Genomic DNA, 12,937 nt, shown 5'->3' with positions numbered 1-12,937 from the left:
TATATATGTATATATGTATGTATGTATGTATGTATGTATATATATATATATATATATATATATACATCTGCACAAATGTATATATATAGATGTATATATATACATGTATAAATATATACATGTATATATACACATGTATACATATAGATGTATATGTATACATGTATATGTATACATGTATATGTATACATGTATATATATAGATGTACATGCATATACATAAAGGTACATGTAATATGTATATGTATATATACACATATATACATACATACATATATACACTCATACTCACACACATACACACACACACACACACACACACACACACACACAAACATACATAGGTGCAGGGGTGGCTGTGTAGTAAGAAACTTGGTCCCAAAACACATGGTCCTAGGTTCAGTCCCACTGTGTGGTGACTTGGTATGTGTCTTCTGCCATAGCCTCAAACCAACCAAAGCCTTGTGAGTGGATTTTGTAGACAGAAACTGAAAGAAATCAATCATATATATATGTATGTATATATGTAAGTGTATGTGTGTGTCTTTGTCTCTGTGTTTCTCCCTCATTACTGCTTCACAGCTGCTGTTCGTTTACTTACACCCCCATAACTTACTGGTTTGACAACAAGAAACTGATAGAATAAGTACCAGGCTTATCAAACTAAAAAAAAGCACTAGGCAGTGTCTCATATATATATATATATAAAATACGCACTCACATACATGTATATGTGCATATTCATAGCTATTATATAAAAGTCAATGTCTTTATGCGTGTTCGTGTGTTACTTATACATTCGAAAACTACTGCACCATTAGTGGGGTTAAATAACATTGTAAGATGGTGAAATTTTGGAAATCATTTTTATTTAGTACCAAGTAGTTATGCTGTTATTTTCATTGACACACAGACGTTGAGCTTTATTATAGGGACACATATATTATATTATTTTTATATGTATATTATATATATCTATATATATATATATATATATATATATATATACATACACACAAACAGACATGCAGATACATACACATACACAGGATCCAAGTATAAGAAATTTGTAAGCTTCAAAGTATGTGAGAATAAACCAGTTGGTCTTTGTCATTTCTTTATCCTTCAGCATTCATGTTTGTTTATTCTTACCCTCATTTTAGTATTAGTTGAACATAGTATGTTCTTTACTGTTTTCTTTTTCAGTTTTAAGAATGGATCGCTTACTCGAGAGAAAATCCGTGATGAATTTGCGGGAGCATCTTGGGAAACCTTCACCAAGTCGTTAATGTCTGTGCCATCAGGAAACAATGGAAACATTGGTTTGTAGCAGTAATTTGATATAATTTCTTTTGGATTTTAAAACAATAATTCTTTTTAATTTTGGCACAAGGCCAGCAGTTTTGAGTGGCAAGTTGATTCAATTACATCAACTCCAGTACTTTATTGCTACTTTATTTTATTGATTCGCAAAGGTTTTCAATGATTCCCTCCACCTCATGCCAACAACAACAACAACATTTATATGTCTAGTTCATTGTCTCTTTTTGTTTTATTTTTTTTAATGAAGGAATATATTTTGATGTGATGGAAATTCAGCCTTTACTTTCCGGACGTTTTAGGATAAACAAGGAGGATCAAGATGTAAGTAATATCACCTCTATTTTCCCTTATACTCCATCCATATCATCTCAGTTTTGTTCTATGGCGCTGAAATTTGGATTTTCACCAAAAAGCTTGAAAAACAAATAGACGGCTGCTACACAAGAATGTTAAGAATGGCTTTGAATGTTACATAGAGGGGCTCATTGAATGAACAAACAGTTTTATCAAGATCTACCCAAAGTGGCTGAGAAGAATCACTGGAGAAGAATAAGAATTGCTGGTCTATTGCATCAGGCATCCAGAAGAACCTGTGTCAGCTGATCTTATGGCAGTCAGTTGAGGGAAGAATCGAAGGGGGAAGAAAATGTCTAACCTATGTGGACAACTTGCTTCAGGACAGTGGAATGTCAAATGTTGACAAATTAAGAACAGGGATGCAGGACTGTGATGGATGGTGTGCTCACATGAAATTATCAAAGCATCTGGGAGGACAGCCAAACTCAAAGCTAATCATCTGTTACACTACTCTTTTGCCACCATACTCTTTACTCTTTTACTCTTTTACTTGTTTCAGTCATTTGACTGTGGCCATGCTGGAGCACCACCTTTATTCGAACAAATCGACCCCAGGACTTATTCTTTGTAAGCCTAGTACTTATTCTATATTCTATCGGTCTCTTTTGCCGAACCGCTAAGTTACGGGCATGTAAACACACCACCATCGGCTGTCAAGCGATGTTGGGGGGACAAACACAGACATACAAACACACATACATATATATATATATATATATATATATATATACATATATACGACGGGCTTCTTTCAGTTTCTGTCTACCAAATCCACTCACAAGACTTTTGTTATTGTATTACCTTATATTTACCTTTCCATTCCATTTCTTGTCAATCTGTATCTTTATCCTACACTTTATTCCCATACCCCCATTCTATTTCTTCTCCCTACTCCTCCTTAAGCTGTCTTTTCCCACCCTATTCCTTCTGTTTCATACTTTGTTCCTTTCCTCTATATTTCTCATTTCAACTTACTGCTGCTCTTGTCTCCACCAGTATGAGCCATATTTTAGTTCACTCATCATTTAATTCTAATCACATAGAATTATATATTTATTATTTACAAAACTTGATTGATTTGTGTCTAGGAAACCAAATAACGCAACTATGGTCACACAATCCCCAGTAATTTTTAAAGTCTGTGGTCATCTTTTCATCATAATTAGGAAGCAATTTGGAAGCATAATAGCTGTGATATTCTACTGACCATATAATGATGATAACGACGACAACGATGGTGGTGGTGGTGGTGGTGTTAGTGGTGGTGGTGTTGGTGGTGGTGGTGGTGGTGGTGGTGGTGGTAATGATGATGATGGTGATAATGATAATATGATGATGATTTTCCTACAAAAAACAGATGGGATGTTCATGGTAGGAATGTTTTTGATCATAGGTCTGCTTAAGACAAAAACAGGCAACATTTGGTTATAATCTGGTGGTAACTTCAAAGACTTAAAAAAAAATTTTTTTTTTCACTTTTGATCTGTCTTTTAACCATAGGTACCAAAATTCAACACTGCTGAAGAAGAGGTCCGCGCTGTTATAGAAGGACAGTTCATGTCAAGAAGGGTTCATGCTGAAAATCTTGGCTTTAACATCTGTAAGTCAACTCAGTTCATTCAGCTTATTTGTAAATTGCATTGAACACTCAATTTGTTTTATGGCTGTGTAGTTAAGAAGTTTGTATAGCAACCATGTCATTCTGAGTTCAATCTAACAACACAGCACCTTAGGAAAGTGACTTCTACCATACCTTTATATACATCTCTCTCTCTCTCTCTCTGTATATGCATGTGTGTGTGTTTGTATGTGTGTGTGGTGGGCTGTATGTATTATGTACATAGGTGTGTGTATGTGTGATTGTGTGTGTGTGTGTGCGTGTGTGTGTGTGTGCGTGTATGTGTGTGTGTGTGTGTGTGAACCCATGTCTGCAAGGAAAATGGATGTTAAATGATGATGGTGATGATGATGATGTATGTATGTATGTATATGTGCATGTATACATGTACATATTAAACTTTTAGAAAAATTCTTTGGTCTTTGATACAGTCATAATTTTTGCCAAAAAGATTTTCTTCCTTTATTCTGTAAAAAGGGAATATTTTGAATTTCCTGTTTACACCACAAATGTCTAGATGTTTACTACATGAAACATTCTTAACAGAAGGACCTTTGATTTGTTGTTATTCATGTACCCTAATTCATTAATTTTGCTTCTGTTTGGCCCATACAGTTCTTATTGCACTGAGAAAACATGATGCAGTAAATGAGACTTTTCATTTTGCAATTCATGTTTGCATTAAGCTTAAATTTCTTCCTATTCTTGAATCTTTTGTTTTACCCAGTTCATCAACACACTCATCCTACAACAATGGTTTTTCTCATTTTGTTCATCATCATCATCATCATCATCGTTTAACGTCCGCTTTCCATGCTAGCATGGGTTGGACGATTTGACTAAGGACTGGCAAGCCAGAAGGCTGCACCAGGCTCCAATCTGATCTGGCAGAGTTTCTACAGCTGGATGCCCTTCCTAACGCCAACCACTCCGAGAGTGTAGTGGGTGCTTTTACGTGCCACCGGCACGAGGGCCAGTCACACGGTACTGGCAACGTTATTTCTTCTGATGTGAATTTCACCTTTGTTAAGAGTTTTTTAAGATTTAAAGACTATCTTCAGCTGTTAGTAATTTGTAACTCTTTAATTTCGTTTTTATATTTGGTTTACAAGAATCTTTATGTGAATTCATGTGTTGATGCATATTTTAGTGTGTCTTAGGAGAGCCATTCTCTTTTAGTGCCTTATTAATTTAATAAGACAGAGGTACACACACACACACGCACACACACACACACACACACACACACACACACACACACACACAAACATAAACATGAACACAAACACACACAAACATGCAAACACACAAACATGAACACAAAAGCACAAGGATATGCAGAATACATACATACACACATGCACACATGCATACATATATACATACACATACATACATACATACATACATACATACATACATACATACATACATACATACATATGTGTATGCACATGCATGCGCACAAAAAAAAACAACAAAAGAATGCAGTTCCGATAATGGACAGAGTCAACAACTATTGAAAAGGCTGCAAGACGCAACGAAAATTTTAGTAAAAATAAATAAGTAAATGAGTGGAAATCAGACCAGTGAGTATGTTAAATTAATAAAGCACTAAAAGAGAATGACTCTCTTCAGACACAATAAAACTATAATTATTTTTCTAAAATTTAATGATTGGTATATAATTGGAAGTTATTTTTTGGCTGAATGTAAGATGCTGTGGTCTTTGGGATTGTAGGTGACTGCTTGTGTCTTTTCTTTCATTGTGAGAGTTTCTCCATAGGTTAGGAATCGGGATTTCTTTTGCCTTGATTATATTATGGTTTACTAGGACGTTTGCTTAATGAGGCTGGGGTCCCAGAGACATCATCATGCATAGAGCTGACCAGATCCACCAGAGTTCTCCATTGCTGGTGGTCATGTGCCAGCCCTTTTGCTTCCTTCAAGGTGATGTTGAGCCTCTGGAGATCTTTAATCATGTCCAGCCATCTGGTGTGGGGCTTTCCAGGAGGCCTCTTTCAGCTTGCAGCTGCTTCATTGAATGAGAGTAAAGCCCTGGTAGGATGATCCAGTTGGAGACAGGACATGCAATAGATAGCTATGAGGTGGGGGGTTGTGGACTGATGCATGCGTACATGCAGTTCATTGTTGGAGAAAAACTTTTAGTTTTACCAATTGTCTTTCTCGTCTATTTGAACATATATACCTTACCATATTAAATGGGATATTTCTTTTTATAAGGGATAGGTGACATGATCTCAAGATAAACTATTGGTGTGTGTTCATATCCTTACAGTAGACATCAGTTGTAAAAATCTTATTTTCCTCAATTTCTGAAATGTTCAGAAAAGGAAGTTCCATTTCATTCATTCCTATAAAAAAGATGGAATGGTCACAATTACAATACCTTATATCACAAGTTTGTTTAACCAGAGCTGACTGGCACTAAACCATAACAGCAGATAAATCTAATAACTGAAGAATTGCAATTTCAGCTTAGTTGGTTCTTATTTAGTTCTGTAAACTAAAACTATGCATGATCTCTCTCTGTCATAGGCTAATTTGAAATTCTTCATTTGTTAAACCTTCATATTTTCTTTAGGAATTATATTCATGAAATGATTTTGCAGAAATATATTCTTGTATAAAAATCAGTTAATTCGTAAGTTCTGTGATATGCTGTATAATTTATTATAATTTATTATAATTTATAATAATTTATACCCTTAAAATATAACTAGTTTTTAATTTGACTCAATATTTAATTATTTATGCAGTGCCAAAGAGTAGAGTTCTTGCTACAGGTGGTGCCTCTCAGAACAAGTCTATTTTAAAGGTATGTTGATGCTATTTCTTTTTACTATTTTATCATTTAAACACTTTTGACTGACTTAGTTTTTAAACCCTTTTGACTGACTTAGTTTTTAAACCCTTTTGACTGACTTAGTCTTTAAAATTTCAATGTGTTCCTATTTTAACTCTTTAGCATTTGAATGGACCATATCTGGCCCAAAATACTCTACCTGTTTTATGTTCAAACTAGTTGGATCTAGCCTCTCACACATACTCTTCAATGTCATTCTAAAAATAAACAATCACAATATGAAAACCACAACACTACAAGGTAAAGCATGATTAATTAATAATAATGGGAATAAATATGTTTCATATTTGACAAATTAATCTGATTGTTAAAGGGTTAAATTAAAATCTTCCAACATAGCTTTATCTAAAATCTGTTTCCTTAGATCATATTCCAAACACCTGTTTAATTATGAAAATGTTAGTTATTTTTAAAAATACCATCAAGCTTTTGATTATTTTTTAATATTAATTGAAAATTAGGGCAGTGAGCTGGCAGAATCAATTAGCATGCTGTGCAAAATGCTTAGAGGTATTTCATCCCTCTTTGGGTTCTGAGTTCAAATTCCACTTTGCCGTTCACCCTTTTGGGGTTGATAAAATAAGTACTAGCACTAGGGGTCAATGCAATTGACTTACCTTCCTTCCCTGAAATTTCTGGCCTTCTGTCAAAATTTTAAATCAATATTAATTGAAATACTTTGGCAGTCTGATGCACAAATGCTATACACACATGTGTGTGCGTATGTGTGTGTGCTTGAGTGTGTGTGTGTGTCTATTTGTGCAAATATTTGCAATCTACACTGAACTATAGCTATAGATGCAGATGGTGATGTCATCATTTGTGGCTGGGTTGCTACTGGAGCTGTTTGTTGACATTTCTTGTCAACAAATCACTAACTAGCTCTACAATTTAAAATTTCTAGAGTAAAAAAATAAAATATCCCTTACATGGAAAAACAAGTAAAGATTAATGACAGGAAAAGCATTCAGTCATAAAAATCCTACCTCAAATACACGCCCTCTTTGTCTAAGCCATACTAGCATGGAAAAACAGACATTAAAACACAGGAACAAACTAATGAATATAAACACCACTTTCTTTCAATAATGCTTTACATTGATATAAAGACATAAATGTATATAGAGAAAGAATATAGTAGATATAGACAGCAAATTGGTACAATAATTAGAGGATCAGACTTAATGCTTCTTGGTATTCATTCTGACATTCTGTATTCTGGGTTCAAATTCTGCCAAGGTCAGTCATAGGTGGCAAATTGTTAGAATATTGGACTGATCGTTTTATGGTGCTTGTTCTGACTCACTGCATTCTGAGTTCAAATCCCACCGATATCAACTTTGCTTTTCATCCTTTTGGAGGCAAAAGAAAGTAAAAGGCAATCCAATATGGTGGATTGGCAGTTCTGCATGAATGTTAGACTGGATACCTTATGGTATTTGTTGTGGTTCTTTGCTATTTGAGTTCAAATCTTGCCATAGTCAACTTGGGTGGTAGACTTAATCTAATGCCAAGTTTAACACCACCGTCTGGCATTTGGGTACCTTTAGTGGAATCCACTCTGTTACTAGCATTCAGGTAATATTTTTAGTTTGAGGACACTTTCCTCCCTTCCTCCCACCAGTTACAAGAGGCCCTGTTATGGGCCATAGGCATTCCTTTTTCTCCTAACTGAAAGATAAAAATAAAATAATAATAATTAAAATTAAACCTAGTAAATACCTGGTGAAAAAGTAAATTTGCCAAATTGATAAGGTATTAGGTTATCTTTTCCATTGATAAATTACAAGTTCAAATCCACTGCAGTTGTTTTGTTGTGCTTCTAGACAGATCATCAATATCGTTGTCATCATCATCATCATCATCATCACCATTATCATCATTTAATTTGAGTGCTCCATGATGGTATAGGTTGAATGGTTTGACAGGCTCCAACAAATCTGAAGACTGCATCACGCTCCAACCTCTACTTAGGCATGATTTCTATGGCTGGGTGCCCTTCCTAATGTCAATCACTTTACAGCATTTGTTGGGTGTTTTGTTTGTGGCACCAGCATTAGTGAGGTTGCCATGCAGCCTGCAAGACTAAGATCCTGATCAACTGAGTAGGGCTAGAGTAGAGTGAGAGGTGGCTTTATGTTATGGGATGAGGGATTAAAGTGAGTGCGAAAGGACCAGAACAGTGCCTCAGGCCACCTAGCTGTCAAGAACAGATACCAAATAATCTAAAAATGTTATCTGTGATAGCTCAGCATCTTACTCAAAGTGAAATGTATTTCAAATGTGCTTAATACTGTACAACCCAAAGTTAAGCACTAGCTCTCAAGAACTCCTCAGGGTTTAAGATATAATTTCTATCTGTCTGACTGCCTATATGTGTAGCTGTTTACTTGTGTATTTTACTTTGTTGATCTATCTTCCAGTTATTTCAGCAGCCCCAGAATGATAAAAATAAACAACTATGGCAGGATTTGAACTAAGAAAAGATTTAGAGAAGAAACTAAAAACGCCAAGACAAGCATGTCAAACTGCAGAGTCCCTATGGGTTATATTACTCACATATATGTTGCCATGGAGCCACATATTTTTAAACACACACTTACAACAATGATTTCCATCATATCAGTTCTTTATTATTAAGTAAACATCTTAGAAAACCTCTTATTTGCATATCAATAATCCTATTTTTGTCAATCAAATTATTATTTATAATTTTATTATTAAACATTTTTGGGTTACCCATTTTGAAACCTCTAGCTATATCATTTGTGTTTGAAAAGGGCTACATGTAACCTGCAGGTCACCTGTTTGACTTGCCTGTACTAAGACATCAAATCCAGTACTAAACCAAAGTGCCCAGTACATTCTTTGTGAAAAAATTAGTGTGCTCAGATCAAGCCCCACTGGCTTGCATATGAAAAGCATAATATAATACTCTGATAATGCTTTTTTTTTCCAATAATTTTGACTTTTAGCCAGTCACATGGTCTTAGATTTTAGGGAGGAGTATATATAAATTTACTGATCCCTCAGTATTTAACAGGTACTTTATTTTATCAACTCTGGAAGAACAAAAAAAAAAAATTAAAGCTGATCCTTGGTGAGGTTTGAACTTAGAATTTAAAGACACAACTAAATACTACTGGCATTTTTTTCTGGTGCTCTAACAGTTTACTAATCCACCAGAAGTACTGAAATATATTTTTATCCATTTTGTTATTATATTTCTTTTGAAATATAAAACTTTATTTTAATTAATTTTGAAAGTATTGAAGAATATAGTAAAATAATTTGTAATTTAGTTGATTTTTGAAACATGAAATTAAAGTGGAATTTTAATGTTATTAATTAAAAAAATAATGAAGAATATATTAAAATAATTTGTCGTTATTATACTGATTTCTAGGTGGCAAGCTGGCAGAATCATTAGGAGGCAGGGCAAAATCCTGAGTGGCATTTTGTCCACCTTCATGTTTTGAGTTCACATGCCACCGAGGTTGACTTGGTCTTCCATCTTTTTGGGGTCGATGTAATCGACTGTACCCCTCCCAAAAAATTTCAGGCCTTGTGCTTATAACAGAAAGGAATATTAAACTGATTTCTGGATCATGAATTAACATGAAATATAATTGAAAATTTCAATTTAGATCACTTCAAAAAGTAAGTTTGTACAATAGAACCAGAGGTGGAGACTCAAGCAGGTAGCAGGGTAGTATTAAAAAGGTTAATACAATAATCATTTGTAGTTTTCCAGTTGAATTAATTGTAAAAATCTGGATATTTTTCAGGTTCTGGCAAATATACTGAATGCTCCTGTATATATACAGGATGTTTCCAACTCTGCTAGTCTTGGTGCAGCATATCAAGCAATGAGAGGTAAATTTTGTTTTCTATTCAATTCCACTATTTACAATTATCAGTTTTATATTAAAATCCTCCCCATTATTATCTTCATGTCCATGTTTATATGCTAACATGAGCTGGATAAAAATGTAATACAGAATATTGTATCCCCACTGTTGTAAGATGGTTTGTGAGTAGTCATACACTTGAGCTTCCACAGAAATATAACCATTAACTCTCTACCATTTCTGTTGAAATACACCCATCCTTGTTTCAATGAATTTTGAAAATAAAGGAAAATAACCTAGTGTTTAGAACATAAATTAACATGAAATTTTGAAGCAAGGTTTTAATTTTATGTAACTTTAACCGTTTTCTTACCATATTTCTGTGGAAACGCAATGTTGTTGTTGTTGGCACTCCGTCGCTTACGACATCGAGGGTTCCAGTTGATCCGATCAACGAAACAACCTTATCGTGGAATTAACGTGCAAGTGGCTGAGCACTCCACAGATACGTGCACTCTTAACGTAGTTCTCGGGGATATTCAGCGTGACAAGGCTTACCCTTTGAATTACAGGCACAACAGAAACAGGGAGTAAGAGAAAGTTGTGGTGGAAGAGTACAGCAGGGTTCGCCACCATCCCCTGCCAGAGCATCATGGAGCTTTAGGTGTTTTCGCTCAATAAACACTCACAACGCCCGGTCTGGGAATCGAAACCGCAATCCTATGACCGCGAGTCCGCTGCCCTAACCACTGGGCCATTGCGCCTCCACGTGGAAATGCAATACCCTTGTTTCAATAGGTTTTGAAGCCAATGAAAAATTTAATAAAATAATTTTGTTGTTATTCTGCTATTGTTTGGTGTGTAAATTAACATGAAATTTTGAGGTAAAATTTTAATTTACATCTCTCTTAAAAAGAAAGTTTGTATCATAAAACCAGGAGTGATTTTAGGCATGTTTCTTTAAAGGCAGAAAATTGGTATAATTGTTAGAGCACTGGAAAAAATTCCTTGCGAAATTTGTTCTGACCTTTTGTCGCCCTGCAGTCCATAAAATAAGGTACCAGTCAATTACTAGGGTCACTGGTATCAGCTAACTCCTTTCACTAAAGATTGCTGACCTTGTACCTAAATCAGAAACCATTTATGCTCCCTTTAATGGTTAATGGATTATGTGTACAAGAATATACTTTGATGAAGGCACTGGAATGGCTAATTGTGGGTATGACTGCAGAATTAAGAATTTTCCTTTCCAACTACATTATTTTGAGTTCAATCCCACTATGTGGCACCTGGGGCAAGTGACTTCTACTATACTATTGACTGGGATGACCAAAGCCTTATGAGTGTATTTAAAGAAAGCTCATTGTGTGTATATACTGGGTTGGCCAAAAGTCACCTAACAGTAGATCAAAATTCCATAAATACAGCTGTTTCAGTTTGAACACCTCGCATTTGTTCTGGTCCACCACAGACCAAAAGGTGGCTTTATTGCCAAGTTTTACCTCCGCCACATGGGTTCATCATGATGCTTTCATCCCCTCCCCACTTAGTGAATGTACCTTAGCTCTAACAATGCAACCTTCGTGTTTGATGTCGAAGTATGTTTCCATGTTTTATTAGTTCAAACAGTTGTATTTGCATATCTACAATGGATGAATTAATTGAATTGAAAAACATGTTATATCACATACAAGATAACTTAAAGTTTGCACTACATAAAATAGAAATAATATTTTAGTTAATTATCTGGTATTTGTTCTCAGAGTGTTAATCAATCTTCGTAAAATGTGAGACATGTTTATGCTAAAAAAAAATGACCAAATCTGAGGTTTTGTTAATTTATATTTGATGCTTTTGATCTTTTTATTTCTATTGATTAATTTTGGTCTACTTCTTTTATAATATATATTTTTGATTTTTATTTCCATTAGTTTATTGGGTATTTTTTATGACTTGTGCCTATATGAATTAACATGTGACTCTTTATCAAGGGAATGCAATAAATAGAATGAGTATAAAATAATGTGAAACAAAAGGTGATCCAGCAGTGCTCTCAAAACCCCTCACCTGAAGATGTGTGAGTACATGGCTACTGCAGGATCATATTTATATACAATTTATACAATATGCATAATATGGAAAACTCAGCAACTAACACCTAGAGAAACAATTGTCATAGTTCGTAATTAAATTCTGTTCATTCCATCTTCTTGTATTATAAATTCTGTGTACACTAACAGATTTTCACATGCATATCCAGCAAAAGGAGTATTCCTGCTGTATGATGACATATGGTAACTGATAACCATAGAGGGGCTTTGAAATGCACTTTATAAGGTCATTACCCAGATGATATTAAATTATATATATATACATATATATATCATATTCTATTCCTTATATATATTATATCATATACCTTATGTACATATATTATATATCGTAATGTATTATATACCTTGATATGTATATATTTAATTTCTGAGAGCTAGCTGCACAATCTCTTTTTTTACTTTGGAATCGTGTAATCTTTGTATGACTATCTCTTCTAAAAGGTTCACTTGGCCACACTTGCTTCAATGAGATACTTAACAAAACCTCTAGAATGGTATGTGCTGCTGAACCTGATGATAGCACTGTGGAGGTAAGTTTGAAGTTCTTTTGCAGAATAACACAGATGGTATAATGATAAAATTTTTTGCCTATTTAAAATACTTTAATCATCATCATCATCATCATCATCGTTTAACGTCCGCTTTCCATGCTAGCATGGGTTGGACGATTTGACTGAGGACTGGTGAAACCGGATGGCAACACCAGGCTCCAGTCTGATTTGGCAGAGTTTCTACAGCTGGATGCCCTTCCTAACGCCAACCACTCAGAGAGTGTAGTGGGTGCTTT

The 12,937-nt window shown here is 34.7% G+C and overlaps 1 protein-coding gene across 1 annotated transcript in view; it reads left to right on the top strand.

Annotated features, from left to right (window-relative positions):
* The window catches only part of LOC106877134 (xylulose kinase), a 44,642-nt gene that overhangs the window by 24,831 nt on the left and 6,874 nt on the right, over positions 1–12,937 (top strand). The window contains exons 11-16 of the mRNA XM_014925974.2: positions 1,207–1,322; positions 1,571–1,644; positions 3,181–3,280; positions 6,079–6,137; positions 9,974–10,061; positions 12,592–12,680. Of these exons, the coding sequence (XP_014781460.1) occupies positions 1,207–1,322; positions 1,571–1,644; positions 3,181–3,280; positions 6,079–6,137; positions 9,974–10,061; positions 12,592–12,680 (526 nt within the window). The remainder of the gene's footprint in view (positions 1–1,206; positions 1,323–1,570; positions 1,645–3,180; positions 3,281–6,078; positions 6,138–9,973; positions 10,062–12,591; positions 12,681–12,937) is intronic.

This window comes from Octopus bimaculoides, chromosome 4 (genome assembly GCF_001194135.2).
Source record: "Octopus bimaculoides isolate UCB-OBI-ISO-001 chromosome 4, ASM119413v2, whole genome shotgun sequence".
NCBI lineage: Eukaryota > Metazoa > Mollusca > Cephalopoda > Octopoda > Octopodidae > Octopus > Octopus bimaculoides.
The sequence above is the reverse complement of the archived record's forward strand: the minus strand, read 5'-3'. Positions and strand labels throughout refer to the sequence as shown.